This window comes from Miniopterus natalensis, chromosome 9, assembly GCF_054644295.1.
Source record: "Miniopterus natalensis isolate mMinNat1 chromosome 9, mMinNat1.hap1, whole genome shotgun sequence".
Lineage (NCBI taxonomy): Eukaryota > Metazoa > Chordata > Mammalia > Chiroptera > Miniopteridae > Miniopterus > Miniopterus natalensis.
In genome coordinates, this window is record NC_142089.1 from 32055120 (window position 1) to 32079749 (window position 24630).

The following is a 24630-nucleotide window of genomic DNA, read 5'->3' on the forward strand; positions in this document are numbered from 1 at the left end:
CGCCCCCTACTGCGGATCAAGCCTGCAACCTGGGCATGTGCCCTGACCGGGATGGAACCGGCAGTCTTGTGCATAGGATGACGCCCAACCAACTGCTCTACACTGGCCAGGGAAGTAATTGTATTTTAGTATAATTAGTTTCCTTTCCAATCCTTCACATTTAGTTTGTGCATTTGAGAACAGTATTCTGAGAAGCAGGTCAATAGGCTTCACCAAATCGCCAAAAAGGCCCATAAAAAAGGTTAAGAACACTAAGAGAATACTTAATAGCGTAATATATGAAGCCCACTTTACAATTACAAATTTCAGGAAAGTTATATAAACTGTGCTTCAGAATTAACACAAGAAGTTGGAAAATCCACACTATATAATCTAGCTTTCCACAGAAGACTGCATTTTCCACTATCTCAATCTTTTATCTCCTTTACTCTACATACCTCCCCACCCAGTCTAGAAAAAGTGGTCAAGGAAAGGAAGATAAATAAGGTAACATATCCTGATGATATTCAAATATAAACATGACGCATTTAGGAATAGGAAACCTGGTGGGAGGCGCTCAAGAGCACACCCAGTTGGGAGAGGCTGGGTTGACAAACCTAGAATTTGAGGATGGTTGACCTAGCATTATAGCTTCAAAATTTAGCCCAACATGGAACAACCTTCCGAGTCTGCTTGGCAACACTCAGATTGTGACCAGGTCCCAGAGATCAGTCCTAGGCTTTAGGAGAAGGGGCCTAGAGGCTGTTTTGTTAGAATTTTCAAGTCAAACATTTTTCTCAATATATATATTTTTTAATGGGGAAGATAACTTTTCTTTTTTAAAGTAAAATTCTTTTTGGAAATGTCAGTCTGGTTTAATCATGCTAAAATAAAAAGAGGGCAGGACACAAATATCTGAGTGCCTACTAAACACCAGGAATGATTGAGTTGTTTTCAGATAGAAATTATCTCGCCTGGCCAGCGTGGCTCAGTGGTTGAGCATCAAGCTAGGATCCAGGAAATCGCAGTTTGATTCCGGTCAGGGCACATGCCCTGGATGCAGGCTCGATCCCCAACAGGCGGCATGCAGGAGACAGCCTATCAAAGACTCTTGTCATTGATGTTTCTGTCTCTCTCTCCCTTTTCCCTTCCTCTCTCTGGAAAAAAAAAAAAAAAAAGGGAAAAAAAGGAAATTATCTCATAAACAAAAGGGGAAAGTTTGCACTTGGATCAATACTTTCAAAACAAATGAGATCTCAGGAGAACCTTATTCGGGAAGCAAAGAAAAACAAAACCAAGGGTAGGTGAGAAAATATAGGGCAGTCATACAGCTATTCCTTCTTATCTAGATATTCCTTTTATCGTTCTGTTTTTCTAAGGGAGGGCTTTCCTAACAGTAGGCTGACTCCTATAAATCTGCAGCATTTTGTGAATTTCCCCCTCAGCTTGCTTCACTGGATGTATTTCAGTTAAACCTGAACCTGATACTAAATACGCACCATGGGTGGGAAATAAGACAACCAGGCTTTTTTTTAAAGCTGTACTCCAATCCAATCCCTATGTTCTATTACTGCTTTCTCACAAAAAATAAGACGACTGCTTGACAACTCCTTAGTAATTACTCCTCTCTTTTGCATCTGGATGTGCTCATTATCTTCTAACCCTCTATCTTCCAAATCCAGACAAACTATTTTAAAACCCGAAACCTGTATTTTGTGACCAACGTCTTAATTAGTTAATTGTATGGGTTTTGACTCAGAGAAAGCTGATGACCAGGCTGTAAGGTAAGTGTGTGACCCACTCTTTAGTCAAAAAGCACTATTTCAGTTGCCAGCAATGCCCCTGTGTGTAAGGAAAGTATTGGTGTGCAAAGTTATTTAATATTTCATGGTAAAATAACACCAAATCATGTTAAGATTCTGGTATCTATGTTACCTGATATCACTGTTTTTAAAAAATCTGTATTATTATAGGTAAAAGAATGATAATAGTAACTTTGCCAAATGAAATCTGTACTTAATTTTGCACCACAGGAGTCTTACTGTCAAAATGAAAAGCTTTTTCTGAAAATATCTTTAAACTTATACTTGATACATTTTCTAACAGAGAAAAATAGTTCTTTGGAAAGACTAACTCAACAAAAATCTACAGCCTATGCAAATAACATAAAATGCACTTCTGACTCCATCATTTTTGTTTCAATTTGTTTCCTGATCATCACATTATATGGCAATAGGTAGAAACATTTCATAATTTTTGTCCAGGTTGGGTAGGGGTGAGAGGAAAGAACTGGAAAATCAGGAATATATTAACTCAAATTTCAGCACATAATTATTCAAATAAAATTTTAATGATTTCAGTTCAATACAACTGAAAAAGTAGTGTAAGGGCATTTCCTGCTAAATTTCAAATTACAGGTTGTGGGCCATTGCTGAGCAGAAGCATCATATCCTACTGAGCATTCAGCTTATGAACTAAAGTGATTGACGGTATCATGGTGAGAAGTGGGGAAAAACAATGATCAGCTCATAGAATGTGGCTAAAAAAAACAAAAACAATGTAAATAAAGTAGCTACAGATATTAAAATAAAAATACAATCCCAAATATCCATCTCTTATTAAATTACTAGATAAAAAGTACAAGCACGTTATAGCAAATACAGTCTTCACAGATTTGGGTAACTTTATTTTCATTTTATAGTGATTTTTAAGCCCTATATCCAATGAAACCAATTTTAAAAGCTCTATGAGAAATGAATATTTAGATAGCTATTACACTTTTCTTTAAAAAAAACCAAACACTTAAATTTCTGAATGAGCAAGATTCACTTTTGCAGGCAGAGGCCCTGCTTCTTCATGATCTTCAGCTTGAGATCTAACAACCACAAGAGAAGAAGCTGGATATCTGTTTAGCTTTTGTTCATTCACAAATTCCAAGTCACCATAGATACTCAGTTTCTGCAAAAGAAAATCAATGCACATTAGAATCTGGGTAATTAGAAACCTCACTAAATAAGTCTTCAACTAACAATTTAATCTATGGACATTTTGTAAAAAACAAAATTCTATAAACATCCTCAAGAATAAAGAATGCTTTCACTCAAAGTATTACAGATAGGTGATTCAGCTGCCAGTGATGGCCAAAGAAACTTTTCCACATGTCCCAACTTAAAATATTTAGAAGCATAACAATGGAGTATCAAGAAAAATTGCTCAGGTTTAAATATAGGGTGGTCATACCAAGAGCACTGATTTGGGATGTTTGATTCTTTAAGTGATCAATTCCTTTAAGATCTTAGCTCTCTGACCAGCTTGTCAAATGATTTGGAATACTTTCTCTGCTACTAAATATTTTAACTTAATACATTTGGAAAACATGCTATTTTAAAAGCTGTGAGAACAAATAATTTACATGAAACATTTTAACACTGATAGGTCTTCACAAACATATAAAAGCTCCTTAAATTATTATCATATCCAAGACAACAGTAAAACAAAAGAATGAAAGCACAGAGTCACTGGAAATGTCATAAAACTCATTGAAATAGAATGGTAATGGTTAATATCTTTTGAAAGTAGGTCTACTTCCTAAAGGCAGAAAGCCAAAGTGGAAAATATTTACTAAGAAATGGTTAGATTTTGTTGTTAACTCCTACAGCAATACATCACTATATCATGAGTTAAACACTGAAGTGCTGACCATACTGAGAGGACAAGTGACTGATGATAGAGCAAGAACCACATAGAAGTACTTAGTTGGAAAGGTGCATTTAAAATATGTTGAATTAAGAGCACTTTCAAGATTTTAAGTAACCATCAATACTGATACATACTACGACATGGATGAACCTTGAAAATATGCTAAGTGAAAGAAGCTAGTCACAACATGTAATGGTTGTCTATGGCTGGCAGGTGGTAGCGGTAGTGGTGGTATGGTTGGGAAGAAATGGGGAGTGGCTACTAATGAGTATGAGATTTCTTTTGGGGATGATAAAAATATTTGAAAAGTGATTGTAATGGTTGCTTCCTTGTTTCATATGTTTCAGATTTGATTTGCTGACTACTGTTTCAAGGCAACAACTATCCTGCAGCAACAAGAAGATGGCCTAGTACCTTATACTACATTCAGTGGTTGATGGACTAGACCTGGATCTGATATGGGGTGGCCTCCTTAAAACCCAGAATTAATGTGATAATTTTCTCTGGGGCATTGTGAAAGAAAAACTTTCACAACTCTACCTAGCAACATTTAAAGACCTTGAAACAGCAACCAAGAACTGTTTAAATGAGTTCAAACATCAACATGGAAGAAAGTGAAGAGATGGAGGTGGGGCGGGAGGTGGTTATAAGGGAACTAATTCCTCATTCTTTAGTAGGAAGACATTAGATAAAGTCTAAAGTTGATAAAACAAAAAAAAACAGAAGTTAAAATTAAAAAACGGTAACTACTCAGAAAAAATTTAAACACTATTGGCTATAGTTTATCTGAGAAGTGAGGAAGAGAAAGATTTAATTTATATTACATGTATTACTTCTAAAAGTTAAAAATATATAACTTTAATTAGTAAATATATATTTGGGCTTTAGGCTTGGCTCTGCCACTAACCAGTTATGTAATCTTGGATAAGTTGCTTAAATCTTTTCTAAAACCCAGTTTCTTAACAGAATTTGGATTAAAAAGCTATGGCACTTACATTGTTTTCTGACTGCTTGTCTCTTTTATGAGACTTAAAACTTCTAAATGGCAAGATTCTTGTTTTTTTTGTGTGTGTTTTTTTAAGACAAAGAAAATAATGTTTATTATAGTTTAAGACATGTTTCACACTACTTCTTGAGTCTTAGAAACCTTAAACTTTGTTCTATCTTGATCTTATTTTTCATTGTATCTTTAATTTCCTGAACAGGGCCCAGCACATAACAAGTTATCCATAAATGTATGTGGTTTTCTTTAATGTTATTAGGAGTCTTCTAAAGCCCTCTTTAACTGAATACATGAAATCAAATGATCATGCTCGTGCTCAAGAAGGAAAAAGGCAGCACACACAAAGATAACAATGAGGCAGTGCACACCAACACCTGCTGCTGTAGCAGATTTCTGAGGCTGCCTGGTTTCTAGGAAGGAATGTCCGATACTGCTAAACCCTGTCCTTATGTCAAGTTTGACCTGCCTGACAAGGATCAGTATGAATGCCAACTCTTTATTATCTTAAATAGATAACTCAACAAGAGAAAATGTAATCCCATTAAGTTTCAAAAATGACAGCATGAATGTGAAATAGAGGAAAAAAATGTGGATTAAAGAAGATAAAAATCTTTATACATCAAGTCACTCAAAATGACACTGCTTTAAGATCAACCAAAGAAGTAAAATTCTTTGCCAGCTCTTTCTGGCCATTATGATCAAATGGCATATGATGAATACTTAACTATGTGCAAAGCAGGCTAAAAATAAATTATCTCAGAGCTTTCCTAAATAAGAAAAATAAAGCTGCTCATAAGTTTCTAAGACCACATTCCGGACATTTATTACCACCATTTTAAGCTTTGTTTGTGGTGACTGAAAGGAAGCTTTTTATATTTCTTGTTTAAATGCCAAGATACCAGGTCCATACTTAAGAGACACACAGTCTCAGCAGGCTTATGATTTCCTACAAACACACAGGGTCATATATGTAAATAACATAACACAATCTAAATAGCTGCTCACAGATGAATTATACTTGTGTAATTAAAATGGAATCTCATGTTACTATGGAGAAGGGTCAGAAATAACTTATATTCCAATAATAAAATCAATGAAAAAGCTTTGTGAATAAAGTAAAGTTTAAAAATAGGTGGCTTTTGGCAAAGAAAATCTGAATAACTCTCTGCTAAGTTCTCAGTTATTTTTACAGTAAACAAATAAAACACCAGGGAAGGAGTACTTATACTGCAATATTTTTAAACAAGAAACAAAACCTTAATATGCATTAAAATTATTTATATTAAAAAGAAATCCACTCAAATGGCAACACAACAATAGTTCTAGATAGAATGATTTTTTTTTCTGCTTCTTTATATGTACTTTACAAATTTCTACACTAAGTATACAGTATTTTTATAATAAAAAATATGGTTGAAAACGACATTAATATCTAGCTAAAGTGTGGTTTCGCATACAAAGTAAAGCCCAAGAGGAGTGATTCCAAATGGCTGCTTTCCACACATTTTTATAGAAAATATATCTCCTTAGAAAAGTCTGGGCTCTTTGAGATTATAGCCATAATTTTAATTGTTAAGGATAGGAAGAAGAGATCTAGAGAGCGGCAAGAAAGTAACATCCATAAGTCAGATAGTTTTATATGTAACAGGTGTCAACAGGACTCCACATGGATGCTGATGCCTTAGACTTTATGATCACAGGAGCCTAGGGGGCATATGTGGGAAAAGTGAGTTGTTCCCCAAAGAATGAGAGAATTTCTCACAGAATTAAGCCTATATAATCAAAAAAAATTTTACCACAACACAGGCAACATCTAAAGGGAAAAGAAAGATCAAGAGTCATCTGAAAGTTTCCCAAATCTATAAGATGAAACCAAAACCACAATGAGAGGCATTGATATGTCTAAGCACCACCAGAAGAGATCACTTCCATAAGTCAAGTAAACAGGTAAGAGAGGAAAAACAATGAAATGTCCATCTAAGAACTATTTGGATAAGAGAGAGTTTGCGCATCCTGGCTCAAAAACATGAACCATGTGCTCCCAGTGATATTCATCTTCCTAGTGTAAGAAGGCACACACAGGAGATCAGCTCCTGATATGAATTACACAAGCAACTCTGGAGTCAGGCTACCTGGGTTCAAATTCTGGTTCTACCAACTTACTGGTATGTGACACTGGGGCAATTATATACTCTCTCTTGCAGTTTTCATATCTGGAAAATTGGGATAATAATATCAGCTATCTCCGAGAATTAGTGAAAGGACTAAATGAGCTAATTTATATAAAACACTTAAAGCAGTGCCTAGTAGAAAGCGTTCAAATTAGTCAGTAGGCCTGGGTACCAGAATCCTTAACATTTTAAACATTTATTATTTGTGCCACTTAAAATCCTTATCAGCAATAGCAAAGATAGTATACAGGAAAAAACACAGGAATTGTGAGTCAAAAGATAAGAGCTAATTCCAGCTTCAATACTTTCATTGCTGTGCAATCCCAGGAAGGTTAACTGGACTTTGTAAGCCTGCTTATCCATCTATAAAACGGACTGTAAAACCTGCTGTAGAATACTGCTGGACATGTAAGATATATGAAAATACTTTGTAAATTTTAAAGAACTATATAAATGTTAGTTATTAGCATTATCTTGTCCCAATTTCTAGCTGCCTGTATCACATATCATCTTAAAAAATAAAATATAATATTATCTTAATTACTGATGCACAAACCTTATATTAAAACATATCTTTATAGTCTACTAAGGTAAAACTGCTCAAGCACCATGCTAGGCACATACCAATTATTAGATTCTACTTAACTTCCCTCCTTTCTTCTTTTCATTCTTTTTCCGTTGCACTTTCGAGGCGCAAGAGAACTACAAGTTTATTCTATTTGGAGTTGAGATCAACAGACATTATCCCATATTTAGTTATATAAATAACTTTCTTTCCTTGAAAGCTAAATTCAATCATCAAATTACAGACTTTTCCAAAATAAAAAAAACTACTTTACCTTAAAAGTTATGTTCATTGGGTCAGTTAAATTTTATTTTATTTTTTAAAAATATGTCTTTATTGATTTCGGAGAGAGGAAGAGAGAGAGAGAGAGAACATCAATGATGAGAAAGTCATTGATCGGCTGCCTCCTGCACGCTCCCTACTGGGGATCGAGCCTGCAACCTGGGCATGTGTCCTGACTGGGAATCCAATCTCCATCTCCTGGATCATAGGTAAATGCTCAACTGCTGAGCTATACCAGCCCAGCTCAGTTAAATTTTAATTACCAAGGGAGTCACAACAGTTTTCCATCTCTTTCAGGGTTAGATACCAGAACAAATTAACTCAAAATCAAACACTCTAGCCTTGCTGCTTCTAAAGCAGCAATTACTCTGTAAGTGGTTCTACAAGTCTTCTTTCTTAAGTATCACCTTAGAAACTGATGTCAACAGGTTCTTTTTGGTCCCAAAGAACCAGGGAGAGGGAGAAACACTTTATTTAAACCAGCCAACATATATGTAACTATGGTAGTTAGCTTTACAGAAAACTGGAACAATGATTCTTGTGCTGCAAACCTGTAATTTTCATGTGTGCCATCCCTCAGGTGTGTGACTGAAACCACCAAATCTTCTCTCATTCTATTGGTAGAGAGGTCTTGATTTTTTCATTTAAAAAATAGGCATTTAAAATGACTAATCATGGCTCAGTCTTCAAATGGCCTGAGTAAATTTAGAATTAAATTTACCTCAGAGGGAACATACTGCTCCACAGCTGTAGCAACAGTTGCACAACAAATCCAGAGCAATACCATCACCGAGAGGACGAGAGTTGTGGTTAAAATCCACCCAGAGTTACTGAAAAAATAAATAAATAAATAAATAAATAAATAAATAAATAAATAAATAATTAGTCATGTTAAAATTTCATAAGAAATAGGAGATTCTTAATAATTGAAGTCAATCACCCTTATGTATTTAAGTTTAATATTATCATTAAAATTTTATGGTTACTACCTTTAAAACTATTTTTAAAAACATACTCATAGAAGGAAATATTATAATAGGTGTAATATTAGGGTGGTATTAAGCCCTTCCCTCCAGTTCTCAAGTTTTTGTAACATGACTGTATCACTTTTATAACTCAAATAATCAGGCATACTGGCTTTTTGTTGAATGTATTAAATTAAAACAAATTACTGTCAAGGGTAATTTTAAATTACTAACTGAGATAAGGCAAATAAAAGTGTCCTATAAATTATAGACTGCTATAAAAATGTCATATATACTATTCTGCAAGGTATTACAATGATACTTGCTTTAAGAAAACCCAGTATCCCAGAGTTAAGGTATAGACCAGGTAAATTATAAAATGATCATGTTTTATAAAGGGTTCACATCAGACTTTGAGCAGCCAGCTTCTCTAGAACATTTCAAATACTGAATCTGCCATAACTTACAGCTCCATTTACAAGAGTACATCCATCCATCTATCATGAGGCATTCTGTACCCGTCACAGCATATCTTGGTAAAGACGTAGTTATGTGTTTCTTATGATTAAAATATGTATTTTTAAAATGTGTTTTTATTGATTTCAGAGAGAAGAATTAAGAGGGAGAGAGAGAGAAACATCGATGAGAGAGAAACATTGATCAGCTGCCTCCTGCACGCCCTCTACTGGGGATCGAGCCCAAAAACCCTGAATGTGCCCTTGACTGGGAATTAAACATGACCTCCTGGTTCATGGGACATGCTCAACCAACTGAGCCACACCAGCTGGGCTCATTAAAATATCTTAATGTAGAAAACCAGTTACAAGAATCAGCAACTAAAGCTTTTTCTATAATTGACTTAGTCAAGCTATTTTTAAATATTTAAGAGTCTAATTCTGAAAAACTATGTAATTAGGTAGTTTAATTGGGCTAGGTAGTACAATTTCCACATCTGTGCTCATCTAACACTGCCTAATAAAAGATCTGAAGTTACCACCATAAACCAGTCACTTGATGGTTTGCCAACACTTGAACATGCTAAGGAAAAAACATGCAGTCATTGCTTGTCTCTTAGCAAAAGAGGTAGACTTTGGAAAATGCATTGTATATAAAAGCAGGGAATTCCTGTATGATTCTTTAAGTATTCTAATGTAGAAAGAGAGTAATGAAAAATTACATAATTTACATATTCCAGCCCTAACCTGGTACTAAGGAATTCGCTTCCATGAAGTAAGGATATATTTGGTATCTGGAGTCCAGTCACAACTAGTTAGGCCAGAAAAGTAGGACTCATTTTATAGTCAATCCATTTCTTCAACCTCTACAACAAAAAAATCCTACAAGATTCTCAACTATCTCCGTCATCTCCTGTTCTCATCAACTACCCCAGTTCAGACCTCGTAATTTTTTGCCTGGTTTTACCCAAGTCTTCAATGTGATCCTCTACCCTTCACAGAGACCTCTTCCTGATATTAAAATGATTACTTTCCTGCTCCTATCTAGCTCCTGCCTCCCTGGTTTGGTCAAATCTCTTAAACAAATGTGCTACAACTAGCAACAATCTTCACTCATCATTTAAGACATTTCTATTTCTGTAAATCCTCCGCCTGAAACCTCTGACAGACTTAGTACTCCTTGTCCTCTATACATGAGAGGTATGTGTGCTTGTATAATATGCAGCAGTCATTATTGTGTTGTTCACTATCTGCATGTCTGTCTCTGCCATACCACACCTGAGAACTCCATAAAGGCAGAGACTGAACATCTTTTCTTAGGTCTCAAGTCCCGAACACAGCGCCTGGCACGTAAGAGGCCCTCCAAAATGAAATGGCAAGTGAAAAAACGAGTGTGACCTCAATTTCCATTCTGGAGGCCAAGGGTAACTTCATAATAACTACATGATATAATAAAAAGAAGCAATGTAGTAAGGGTCAAAAGACCAGATTCCACTGACCGGTTAGGTGATCTTATATGCAAATCATGGAAAAATCATGACTCTTTAAAAAGCATACATTTATGGCAGAATAGAATGAGTAGAAGACTTAGAATTAGCAAACCTAGATTTGAATTTTAACATAGTAGATATATAACATTAGGGGCAACTGATTCACCTTTCTGATTTATCTACTTATCACAGGATACACTGTTCTAAGAGTCAAATTAGATCACTGAGGGGGGAAAGCATTTAAAAAAGATTTTTTAAAAATTAAAATGTAGGATACTATTATAATAACTCATGTTTGTGCACAGAAACTTAACAGGATTAAATCTCTAGTTATAAAGTTAGTTGCTCCCTAAGTTAAACATTTACAAAAATAGTTTTAAAATGTTAGATTTAAAAAACAACATAAAATATAATGACAAAATGTTAAATAGCAATAAATCAGCAATAAGATACCAGGTAGTGAAGTAGTGAGAATAAATTTTAACTTAAGATTGGGTGATTACTTAGCTTTCATAAAACTATCAAATTGCAACAAAAATCCTAAATACTGGAGAAAGACAAACTGTCCTTTTTTGCACAATGTCAAAAGCAGGTTTAGAAATGAAAGAAAAGGAAAATTTAAAGTTAAATCCTCATTTTCTCACTCAGTCTTTAAAGACTGTGTTCAGTAAAAAGCACTAATTTCTAGTTTCCGATATGACCCTACTGACATTGATAAAAAAAACCAACCTGTCAAGAAACTATCTTTATTGCAAGACATTACAGGAAGCATGCAGTTTGGACTACTGTAGTGTTACACCTGAGACGGAATAGTGTGAAGACTGTGAGGGCAAGCACTTGTTTGCTGTTCCACTCAAGTGCTTAGCCTGGTATCTGACACAGAGTAAATAGTTACCAATAAGTGTTAAGACCAATTTTCTTTCTCCTTTTCTGTTTTTTTTTGGGGGGTGGGGGCTCATATCATAATGCCTTGGAGGAGTGCAAGCACACATACTTTGATAAAACCCTCTTCACCCTTAGAAGGCTTGACATTCCTTCCTAGGAAGACGTAAGGTACCCATTCCCCCGTGTGCCACTTTTCCCAGCCAGCCTTAAGAATACTTGGCATAGAGTTGATACTCCTTAGTACAGAACGTGAAGCCCTTAATCTATAGCCTTGTCTACCTCCCCAGCCTCATGTGTGGTCATGCAGCTAAAAACAAAAATCTGATCCTCAAAACACTAATATATACTTAATTTAAATGGCTGGAGAAGCACATTTCTTAACATAAATCAAGGAATCCTAACAATAAAATTTTGTACTGTGAAAGGAAACTACCTGCTTGGGTTTTATTAAGCTAGTATGCACATTACCTTTCATTTACTGTTAAATCCTCACCCTAGGATATGTTCACTGATATTAGAGAGAGGAAGTGAGGAGGAGGGAAAGGAAGGGGGGGGTAGAGGGAGAGGGAGAGAGAGAGAGAGAGAGAGAAGAGGGAGAGGGGAGAGGGAGAGGGGAGAGGAAGAGGAACATCAATGTGAGAGAAACACTGATCAGCTGCCTCCTGCATGTGCCCCAACCGGACCAAACTTACAACCTAGGCATGTGCTGGAATCAAACCTGAGACCCTTTGGTGCACAGGATGACGTTCCCACCAACAGAGCCATGCTGGACAGGGCTGTATGCTATCTTTTGAATAAACTAAAATATCCAAAAGTACAGGTTTGGTAAGGCAAAGGTAATTTTTTTTTTACTTTTGAGCAGCTAATAAAATTCTAAAATAAAAAGGAATGTATCTCTCTGATATAAGCTATATTTTATCTCCTATACCCATTAATAAAGAGGAATACGTACAGAGAGAGGCATCTTAAAAAGCCATCACTTTCTCCATCTTCAAGATAGTTCTTGCGTGCTTGTGAACTTATTTGTAGATCTGCTGAAATAACAAGGTACATATTTATGATATCCTGTACTCCAAAAGATAGTCTCAAATGACTACTTCTAGATCTATACACTTTACAGACATCCAGTTGTTTTTATAAGTAAAATGTGATACATATAATAATAATTGCAAGTTCCTGTGGCACATCAAAAACCAAAAGGATATTCTACTACATTAAGGATTTCCTATTTTATTTCACTGACATTAAAGCTTTCAGTTTAATTACATGTGGGCTTGAATAATATAATTTGGTTTATTCTAAAGTAACGTTAGAGATGGCCTTATGTGCTGTCATTATTCACCCAGCAAAATAATTAGAAAGCTAATTATATCAATATCTAAAATAAGGCATGAGCTTACATTTTAAAAGGTAAGCTCAGCTTTAGCTTGATGTTTTATATTCCCATGAGTTAAAATTCACTTCTAGTATGGAAATAAAAATAGAATAGGAACTCATACTTTTAGGGTAGTTTCACTATTTGGTTAGTTTACTGGGATGTATCAGAATATTTCATCAGTTGATACACAACATCCTTCAATACAAACTAAAATTTTAGAATAGTGGTTTTCAAAGTGTGGTCCCAGACCAGCAGCATCAACAGAATCTGAGAACTTGTTAGAAATGCAAATTCTCAGGTCCTGTCCCAGATCCAGTAAACTGGAAACTTTTAAGTGGGACTCAGAAATCTGTTTTAACAAGCTCTCCAGATCCTAATGGACATTAAAGTTTGAGAACCACTGTTTTAGAAATTATTTGTTCATCTTCCATTAGTGTAAAAACAATTGCACAACCAACTCTACCACAACCAGATTTGACTGCTAATGTTTTTATCCCCAAGCTGCTTAAAATAAAACTTACAGGACATTTTGCTTAGAGATGAGTCTTTCAAATTTGTAGGCTCCTGCTCCAACTGTGGTGCATACTGGATTTCTGGCTTAGACTAAAATTATAATGAAAGCAATTAAGTCATTTGTACTCCTTAAGCCTTTCTCAGTATCAAGTTCTGTAACACATCATCTCTATAAACATTCAAATTGAGAAAGAGTAACAGAAGTATGGCATAAAAAATAAAACATTAACCACAATGTATTTTAATTGCACTTCCTAAACATCAGATCCAGTGCCTTGCAAACAGACAGATTTCTGTCATCATCAAGTATTTAGTTTAACTTCCTGAAAACATTTAAAAAAAGAAAAAGAAAAAAGGACAAATTATAGCATACTGCATTAAATATCAAACCCTGCAAAAATGAGTTCTAACTCTAGTTGATCGGGAATAATTTAGCAGACTGCCAACATTTTTGACTCAACGCTTATTATCTCTAATTTTTTCTCAATTGAAATATTCCATTCTTCCCTAAGTGTGAGTAATTCATAAATTACAGCTAAACACTCCATCCATACTTTACATATAGCACTGACTCTCTGGAGTGTGGGCTTCTCCATCCTAGTTATACTCTAATTGACACAAAGAGGGAAACAGGGCTAATCTCCCATCTAATCAGGAATGAATGAGGACTCCACTCTAAGAGTCAACTTATGCTTTAACATAAGTAGCTTTAGGACACAGAACTTATTCATGAATTTAAAAGAGAAAATTCCTTATGTTTTACTTTCATAAGTAAAGGCTCAGGATAGTGCTAAAAACCACATAACCAGCCCTATAGTAAGCCACTCAGCAATAATAATTAAAGGTTTATTTTAATTACCACCTGAGAGAAAGACAGTATCACAACAGGGCTGATAAATTTAAGGAATTTGCCCTGGCAGGTGGCTCAGTTGGTTGAAGCATCATCCTGTACACCAAAAGGTTGCAGGTTTCAACCCTGGTTGAGGCACATACAGGAGGCCACTGATCAATGTTTCTCTCTCTCAAAAAAAAAAAAAAATCATGCCCGGCGGGGCGGGGCTCAGCGGTTGAGCGTCGACCTAGGATCCAGGAGATCGGGGTTCGACTGCTGGTCAGGGCACATGCCCGGGTTGTGCACTAGGCAGCCGATCAATGACCTCTCATCATTGATGTTTCTCTCTCTCTCTCTCCCCCTCCTTTCCTCTCTGAAATTAATAAAGATATGTTTAAAAAAAAAAAATCAATAAAATCATATCCTCAGGTGAGGACTAAAAAATAAAAATAAAAACATAGCCTTGGGTGCAGATTAAAAAAATTTAAATTTAAGGAATTTAGCTATGGAATTAAAAGGAAGATAGTATAGTAGGGGTATATGAGCCTTGGAGCAAAAGTGATCTGAGTCTGAAGCCTATTTTTGTTACTCACTGGCAGGGTGACCTTAAACAAGTTAGCGTCTCAGTTCCCTCATCAATAAAATAGGGAAAATACAACCTCATGAAGTTTTCTGAAGATTTGAGATAAAATACGTAAATCCCTAGTACATAAGAACTTAAAAAAACAGCTACTATTATTATCACATTGCAATGAAGTAGGAGAAAAGTTACTTCTCTAGGAGGCAATATGCTTCCTCAACAAGCTCTCTTATAAGAATTATAAGAGGCCCGGCAGGGCATGGCTCAGTGGTTGAGCGTCGACCTAGGATCCAGGCGATCGGGGTTTGATTCCTGGTCAGGGCACATGCCCAGGTTGTGGGCTCGATCAATGACTCTCTCATCATTGATGTTTCTATCTCTCTCTCTCCCTCTCCTTTCCTCCCTCTGAAATCAATAAAGATATATTTAAAAAAAAAAAAAATTATAAGAAAAAGCACTAAAAACTAAAAATTACATCATATTGCTTTTCTCTAATGTCCATATGTAATATAAATATATGCCACTATTTATATTCAAAGTATTTTACTTATTCTTATTTCCCATATCTAGAGGTTTCATTTAGTCAATTTAACCACTATAAAATTTAGAAGATTCAGAGTTCTTGTTAGATAAGGACTGATAGGCTTCCAACGGGCAGACGGAAGAGTAAGTCACATTGTGTCGTCACGCCCAATGTTTTTGTTAGGCTAAATAAGTATTATTTGATGATAATATTTGTAAGTGACTGGCTCTATGCCAACACGTTCATTCAAGACATACACATTTACTGTTGCTGGTATTTAGATGAATATATGAAGCACAGCTGTCACCTGGAATATAACTAATTTTCCATCATCAGCTTGCAGATAGAAAGTCCATGAAGAGGTTATGAAGCTCTGTGCAGAGTCCATCACATCACTCCAGAATGACCTTACCAGAGTTAGAGGGAAGAGTAGATGCATTTTTGGCATCAGGGACATGAGCTTTAAAAAAAAATTAAGTCATGACAAATATATTATTATTTATATATGTATATTCAAGAGAGCAACATAATCAAGATTCTGCAAATTCTTATTAGGACAGGGTATAAAGAATTAAGTGAATCTAATATAACAATTAGTATTCAAGTAAACTGTTAGTCATCTATGAAAACTGACTACGGTAAAGCTGAAAATCCCTTTAATTTCCACCAAACACATTTGTAAGCTACCTGTCACATATATCAGAATAAAAGGCTTTTGAATCAGACCCAAAAATATGGAGAATCTTAAGACTTGATTAAATAAGACCTAGCAAGGCCTCAATAGGTAAAAGGGAAAGGGATAAATCACACCATTCTCATCTTTAATGCTTTCAAGTAAAATAAATCACACCACAATGAACATCAATGGTAAAGAGGAAGGAAAAAAAAAATCAATCAAAAGAATGTATGCATAAAATGTGAGACGTCTGATAACAGGGCAGGGTGAGAGAAGTATTTATGGGCTGAATATATATATAGTAAGCTACTGATAAGATTTAATACTAACTGACATCTACCTTCCAATTCTGACTCATTAATGTACAAAATATGCAGTATCATTTTTAAATGAAAGATTAGAAACCTGCATGTCCACAAATAAGGGAATACTTAAATAAATGATACATCCATACAATGCAATATTATGTAGTGAAAAAAGAGTAGACATTCATTATGTATACTTTAATTAAAAAAATAAAAGAATGCGTGTATCCTTGTATAAACATTAAACATATCTGTATTAGTAACTCTGGCTACTTTAATGGAGGAAATAGATACAGGGGTAGGAGATTTTTCACTATTTACTCTTTTTACTTTTTCAGTTTTGTATCATGTGGCTGTATTTTCTATGCAAAAGTTAATCAAATTAAGAAAATTTTCCCACTATATATGGAGTTCAGAGTATGAGGGGTGGGAAATTACAACCAATGACATAGGAGAGGTAATCAGGAGCCAGGTTGTGATAAGTGGTTTGGATTTAAACCTGTATGTAATGAGGAGCAACTGAAATACATAAGACAGGAGTATGACATGAGATTTCCACTTGGAAAATAAATATCTGGACACAGACTAAAAGATAAACTAGAGGAGGTTAAAGTGGGAAAATAGTTTGGAAGTTAATTTAGTAATGCAGATGAGAAATGATGATGGTCTGAGTAAAGGTAACTGCAGCTGGGATGAGAAAAAAAGGACAGAGAACTATCAATTTCCCTGAGCCTCAGTTTTCTCATATGTAAAAGGAGGATAATATCTTCACTAGACCATGAGAGAAAAAAATGAGATTATGTATGTGAACATATTTTTAACAGTAAAGCATTATACATAAATATAATTGATTTTTCTATGTGCAAACATATAATCTGTTTGCTGGAAACTAATTTAAAATATAACACGAAAATAGGATCAAGTGGGTGATAAATACTTCAATACAAGTGAGTACAATCTAAGCAGGCAATTTTGAAAGGTGGTTTTGATCTCGTACTTGTTCTTGTCGCAATTCAGCAAATGGCAGCTGACTCTGGCAACCAAGATGGCAAGCATACTGCTCATCAGATTGGGAATATGCTTCTGTACATGCTGTAAGAGAAAAGCAGTCAGATTATAAGAGAGAGAAAGAGAGAAAGAAAAGGGGGAAAGATAGAAAAGGGATTTGGCATTTTATGAAGAAATTTATTATACTAAAAAAAATTTCATCAATATGAATTTCCAAGTTTGGTAATGGTAGCAAATGTATTACTTTAATAAAACCCCTATCTTTTATCTCCCACACATCAAATGTTTCAGGTATAAATCTATTAATTACATGCTCAGGCTCTGGCTATATGATGACAATCATAAGAGGGGAGCCTCATAGCTAAGGTTTGTACAGTGGAAAAAACATTGAACAGACAACTTCATTCAACATGAAACCTCAAGTTTTGGCTCCATCATTTGTTGGCTGTATATGTGACCTGGGCTGACTGTTTAACGTCTCTGACTATTGAATTCCATATGTCTAAAATGGAAATACAACCACCTATTTCATGAGGTTGAACAAAATAATGCATTTTAGTGATTTACACAAATATATGATAATACTGTTCAGAACTGGATCACTTAGTTGAGAAGCAAGAGTATTCACATTACAAGGAAACATAGAACAAAGCAATTAGTCTAGCACTCTAAATTCTAAGAAAATGGAACTTAGAAAATGTTCTGCAGCAGGATTCTCAAGTTGAAATGGGTCTCTACCAGATATAATCTCTTCTTTTAGTTCACCAGAGACATTTCTTTCTTGTGATAGAACACTTCACCACTATAACAATCTTATCTTTTTTCTAACCCAGCCATGTATTTGTAATATACTTCTCAAAGATGCTAGATAATAAACTGAACAGCATTACGCACATCTATAACAACAGCCAGTTAGGAGACTGAGCCATAAAAAAATAAGGTTATGATATCACAGAGGCTGAATGTTAGTCATGGCATAGTGACAGGAAGTAAGACACCACCTGCTACACTGAATAAACAGTGTAATGTAATGAATAGAGAAAATTCCATTATAGTTCTTTAAAAAGTTAAATGTTAATTTTATCCTGATTACAGGTTTCTTTTATTAAACACATCTCTTTCAGCAAAAGATAAGAATAGTGGTTTAAACGATGACAAAGACTCTGGTTACTTCTTTTATTGGCATGACCCACATAAGAATACACTATTAAATACTGAGTCAAAGGCCTGATTCAGTAAAAGAAAAACTTGGAGCTAAGCCAACTAGCCAGTGACTGAAAGGCTTAGGAAAATTATACTATCTCTTGAAAAGGTAGTGATGAATGATGAGAAGGCTAATTACTACTGTATTTGTCTAAACCAAACACTTGCTTAAACAAAGGTGTCCTATCCACAGTACAAAATAAACACTGTCTCAACAATTAGATTAAATTTAAAGACCATAAAATTTCTAGCAGCAGCTACTAAAACTCTAACTTCATAATAATTAAAATATGCTGGATGACTAAACATTATGCTTGTCATTTTCTGAGGAAAATACATTAAAAGTATAACACAACCCAGAGAAAATAACAATATTATATACTGCTGATGTCATTAACATAGCATCTTACCAGATTCGCATTCCAACTTGGTCCGATTTAAATCAATTCCGTCATCCACAAACTGACAAATTGAAAACAGCCTGCAACCTCTCTGACATGCGTACAACTCCTCTTCCTAGGGAATTCAAGAACAGGGAGGATTACCAAAAATAGTATATTTCCCTCAGGGAGAACAAGGTCAAAAGAAAGCAAAGTTAGTAGGATTTATTATAAACTGTCCAATAAAAAATTTTATAACTGAAAGAAAAATTATAGGAGTCAGGTAATACCCAACACCTTTGCCATATGAAGAGGTTTAGTTTCTTGTTCATAAAGTGATTATCAAAGAAAGAAGACTAGTGAGTAAAATCACTTTTTCCATATTTCGTGGGGGAAAAATTGAAAATAAAAATAACAATGACATAATCAGAACTTTAGCAAAAATAGAAATGCGTAAGCAAGTACCTTAGGACCAATAGCATACTTCTGCCACATGAATATACAAATCATCGAGCTTATCAGGAAAAGTATCATGATTAGCTTCATATGGTAAATAGTGCTATAAAGGCCCCCAGAAAGTGAGGTGTACATCTATAAAAATACTTACATTAAAGGATTTTTAAAACTTGGTTTATTTACTAAAAACACAAACAAGAGCAACAGTGTGCCATATGGGAAAGTCCAATGGAATTAGCCAGACCTGGATGGAAACCTTTTAGGTCAGTGACCCAGCACAAGTTACTTTACCTAAATCTCAGTTTTTCTCATCATAAAAGGAGATAATAGCAATAAATTATCTACAATCCCCTCAAAAATGCTGGAGATAGCTATTCCTAGCACAGTGCCCGAATATAGCAGGTGCTCAATAAATGGTAATAGTGTTAAGCATAGAGTTAATAATAGAGTTTTGAGATACAAAACAACAGTCATAGGCATCATTGCATATGTGTGTGAGCCCGATAGGATATATTCTTCATTACTGCAAAATGTGACCTATATAGTAAGACTAATGACAATGTCTTCAACAGGCTTTCCTTCAATAAAATTCATATAGTATTTGAAACAAACCAGTATATGTAGGGGAGCCCCCTCTACTTACTATGTGATCCACTGTATACAAACTGGCAGGCACCTAGTATGGAAGGAAACAGCATGTGCATGTACCAGTTAGCAACCAATGGAATACAAAGGTATGCATTTCTTTACAGCAGAGGATTAGTAAAATTTATGTAGCAGCAGCAATCCATTAGGAAGAGATGGCTGCAGTTTAATATTAAGCAAGCTTTATTATACAGCTTTGAAGGCAGCATATTTTTGGAACCTCAGTCCTAGTTGCATTTATTGTTAAAGTGAAATTAAAAGAATTTTAGCAATTAAAATAAATTTCATACCTGAGTAGCTTTTGCAGACTTTGTACAACAATGAAAGAATTCTCATGTCTTTGGAGCACCACATATTTCCTTATATTGCACAGAGGAAGCATGAGCTCATTAGTATGAGCTTTACTGAATGCCATTTCATTTTCAGATATGTTTTCTTCTGTTAAACCAACCCAATAAGCCCTCCAGAACCATTTTTTAAAAAATCCTCACTGGAGGACATACCATGCATAGAGAGAGGAAGGGGGAGAAAGAGAGAGAAAGGGAAGGAGGGAGAGAGAAAAACATTGATGTGAGAGTGAAACATCGATCGATTGCCTTCCATAAGTGCCCCAATGGGGGACTGAACCCACAACCCAAGTATGTGCCCTTACCAGTAATCAAACCAGCAACCTTTTGGTGCACTCAACCAACTGAGGCACTCCCACCGGGTCCCAGTACCATTTTCAAAATATGTATGGCATGGTGAAAAGAGTCTAGATTTGAACCTCAGTGTCACCACTTATTTTGTACAACCTTGGGCAAGTAACTTAATCTCTCTCGGCTTCAGTTTCCTTAGTTATAAAACAGAGACAATAACTTATGTCAATTTTGAATATGAGGATTATATATTTTTTATTCACAATATTGAATATAATTGATTATAATCAATTATAATATTAATATTGTTCTATACTATCTAATAAATAGATATAACATTAATAACATACTTAATGAGCACTCACAATGTGCCAGGCACCATACTAACACTTAACATCTGATACAATACTTGGCATAGAGTAGGCACTCAGTGGGTAGTTATGAAGAATCACATCCTTATTCCAAGTGTATGTTTCATATTCTAGGTAATATTATTACTCCAAGTAAATCATTCATGCTCCAGATATCACAAATGACTGGAAAGCTTTTATAAAAGATATCTCCTCTGATTTAGAGCACAAGGAAATGGGGCTCCCCACCAAACACAATTACCAGCTAAATATAAGTAATTATAATGAATCTCGCTAATACTATTTATAGATTTTATATGCATTTTCCTATCCTAAGCTAAGTTGCTAACTATTCTCTCATTATTCAGCACTACTAGTACTGTATGTACCAAACTGGTTTCATGACATGTAATAGAACTATTGACATATGTTAGGAACTGTGCTGAGAATGCCACATATATTATTACCTTTAATCCTCACACTAGCTCTGCAGGGTATGAAGGTTTTTTTCTACAGCTGACAAAACAAAGTCAGGAGAAGTTAAGTGATCAGCAAGGACACACAGATAGTAAAAGTGGAGCTGTGGATGGAACCCGGGTTTGTATGGTTCCGGAGCTCACACTTTGTAAGATATATGACCAGGATCTAGTCATATATCAAGTCATAGTCAAGTTTATGTTATTAACATAAACTTATGTCTCTTGTATTTAGACCCAGGCAAATTATGCAATTGCACTTTTAAGGAAAGTTAAAGGGTAAAATATAATAAGTTAAAAACAATTACTTACAAACACTTAAGGTATTCTACTTCCTTACAAGAAATAATTCTTTTTTTTTCTTTTTTTTTAATATATCTTTATTGATTTCAGAGAGAGGAAAGGAGAGGGAGAGAGAGATAGAAACATCAATGATGAGAGAGTCATTGATTGGCTCAGCCTGCAACCCGGGCATGTGCCCTGGTCGGGAATCAAACCCTGATCACCTGGATCCTAGGTCGATGCTCAACCGCTGAACCACGCCCGGCTGGGCACAAGAAATAATTCTGAAAGTCATTAAAATAAGATTTCTATCTGCCAGTTACAAATACCAGACCAAGAGAGGCTATGTGAGCTTTATACTCATCTAAATTCATTTCTTATAACACCCTGCTTTTTCCTGTACTGCAAAGTACAATAATTGGGAGGAAGGCCAACAGAAATCAGTGAAATAAGTAAATCAATTATTTTTAAAACAACTTTATTAATAGAAGGCAGAACAATGTAGCCAATTTTAGGATGAATTCCAACTGCTCCACTAGTTCCTGGCCATGTGACCTTGGACAAGTCACTTAACCTTTCAGAGCTTCAATTTCCTGAATTGTAAAACCCAACTTTGCAGGGTGGTTGTGAGAATAAGGGATAATGGGTATAAATCTCTCATCATACTAGCTAACAGAGGATAAACAGTTAAAGTCCAGGATTTACAGGGAGCCAGATGATTTAGAGTTCCTGGTGAGAACAACTTTAAAGAATAAGTGAAAATAGCTTAGACATCATACAGATGTTTAGGAAGCAGTGGATATTATAAAAGTACCTAAAAGTTCCAGAAATGTTTATCTTTTTGAATTACTTAATTATTCTCCCAGGATTCTGGTTCCTACTACAAATTTGCTAGGAAAATCTCAAAAATAAAATCCAAAACCAAACAAAGATACAAAATAAGTCTCCACGTCAAACCATGTCAAATAAATATTAATGAGTTTCCCCATACAATCCTCTTAAGATGAGAAATTTATAAAAAGAGAAGAAAATAATGTCTTTAGGGGCAGTATACATTGATTAAGTCTGGAAGTCAGAATTTCTTATTTCTCTCTCTTGCTATATTAGTCACTGACTGAAAATTTTAGGATAACACCCTCTCCCACATTTTCTCTTGAAAACTGATAATCCTCATGCAATGTAAAATGTAAACAGACATATGGAAAGTGATAGTATTTAGTACTTTTCATTTCAAAGACCTGAAAACACTTGCAATAAGGAACATCCTAACTTCACTGGATCTGTCCTCGTGGTCACTTTGTAATTTGAGAGAGCAAAACGGGCTAGCCACACGGTTGAACAAACAGCAGAGATATGAAGGAAACACAAGGCGAAAAAGACCAGCAACGTCAGCAGAAGCTCTTGTAAATAAAGGCAGTGGGGTGAGGAAGGCATATGCCCAAATTATATATGGGAAAGGGTGGGAGAGTCACCACGCAATCTAGAATGTTGAGTAAACAGAGTTCTCAAGAAGCTGAAAAAAACCCTTCAGAAGCAGAATGGAATGAAAGGAAAGGCAGCACCTGCGCGGGGGCACGGAGCGCAGGTAGGGTCACTCCCCTCCGTAAGCTGTGAGCCGCCCTCCCCTGAGGGGCGGTATCATTTCTGTACTCGCTCCACGGATCCTGTCTTCTGCACTGAATGGTAAATTCTTTCAATGCAGATACATCAACAGCTTCTTTTCTAAGCCATCCCAGTCCCTAGTGGCGGTGCCTTATACACAGTAATTCAACACAGGCGGAAAGCCCTTCCTGTGAGTCTCACAACTCCGGCTGACTTAATACATTTCATACCATAGTGGGATTGTCTACTCCAGGCAGACTGTGAGCTCCAGGCCCAGAGAGGTGCCCAGTAAACGCGGTTTATGAAGTAACCCTTTCTGGGCTTGCGTATCTGCTCCTGTCCCCCGCTCCCGCCGTTCCTTACGCTCCCTGAAGCTGAGGACCCGCATTAATAATCAGCATCCTCTTCCAGCTTAGAGCGCACCGCAAGCTCCCAGGGGAAGGGGGTCGTAGCGTTCTCATCTTTGATTCCCCCAGCCCATCACAGGGCAGGTGCAGCACAAACTTCCGACAATTACAGCGGGAGCGGGTAGGATTAGGGAGGAAAATAGGAGCGACCCTGGTGGGAGGCAGCGGTTGAATGGAGGATTCAACGGCCAGGTTCCCACAGCCGACAGAGGGGCGGGGAGGCGGAAAGACGAGCGACGAGGGAAGGGTTGTAGCCCGGTTGGACGGGCCCTACCTTGGGGTAGGTGTGCAAGGGGTAGGTCAATTGACAGGCCCGGTGGCAAGACGCAGTATCACCCAAGACCGAGTCAAACGCTTCAGCCGAAGCGGTCCCGGAGCCTCCGGCCAGGGCCACGGTCAGCAGCAGCAGCGGCGGGAGCCCCAGCTGGGCCCTGACCCAGAGGCTCCCTTTCGGCACCGCCATTTTGTTTCCTTCTGTCACAGCAGCTCCGCTTGTTGCTGTTTTCTTTTCAGGATTTCCTCCTCCTTCCGGGGCCAGCCCGGTCCCCGCCCCACGGGCCGCAGCTGCAGCTTCCGTCTCTGCTGCCCCCACCCCCCTCAGTTCCGCCCAGGCCTGAGCGAAACTGCCGCCTCCGCCCCAGCTGTGGGTCTACGAACTTCTAGATTGGAGAGAAGAAGCGGAGCCAACCCTCGCGAGTACTACAGCGACCGGCACCCCCCCTGACTTTGTCCTTCCCGTTGAGAGGCACGCTGGGACACGTAGTTCTCCGGAGGCTGGAGGCGCACTGGCCTGTCGGGAAAGCTGTTCTCCGAGAACTACCTCCCCCCTGGGCGCGACCTCACGCGCTCCCGTCGCAGTGCATTCTGGGGAGTGTGGTTTGC

At 36.5% G+C, this 24630-nt stretch overlaps 1 protein-coding gene across 2 annotated transcripts; it reads right to left on the reverse strand.

The window, feature by feature from the left end:
• Window positions 1-2310: 2310 nt before the first annotated feature.
• On the reverse strand, window positions 2311-24252 carry TMEM59 (transmembrane protein 59). 2 transcript variants are annotated; one of them, XM_016219817.2, is made up of 8 exons: window positions 24023-24252; window positions 18923-19028; window positions 17299-17393; window positions 15628-15780; window positions 13394-13475; window positions 12447-12525; window positions 8421-8529; window positions 2311-2937 (listed from the first exon to the last, which is right to left on the reverse strand). In XM_016219817.2, exons 1-8 carry the CDS (start codon window positions 24209-24211, stop codon window positions 2782-2784), a joined length of 969 nt encoding a protein of 322 aa, XP_016075303.1. In that variant the 5' UTR covers window positions 24212-24252; the 3' UTR covers window positions 2311-2781. The 2 variants fall into 2 exon arrangements, with proteins under 2 accessions (XP_016075303.1, XP_016075302.1); XM_016219816.2 differs by having other exon boundaries at window positions 12447-12528.
• Window positions 24253-24630: the final 378 nt, after the last annotated feature.

What these genes read in the sequence shown, in the direction of transcription:
- TMEM59 (XM_016219816.2), bottom strand. Translation starts at nt 24,211, where the DNA reads ATGGCGGTGCCGAAAGGGAGCCTCTGGGTCAGGGCCCAGCTGGGGCTC. An exon ending in CTGAATTGCGACAAGAACAA is followed by an intron (nt 15,781 to 17,298) that starts GTACGAGATCAA and finishes TTTTTTTTAAAG; the next exon opens with CTCATGTCCCTGATGCCAAA. An exon ending in AGCAGTATGTTCCCTCTGAG is followed by an intron (nt 2,938 to 8,420) that starts GTAAATTTAATT and finishes TTTCTTTTGCAG; the next exon opens with AAACTGAGTATCTATGGTGA.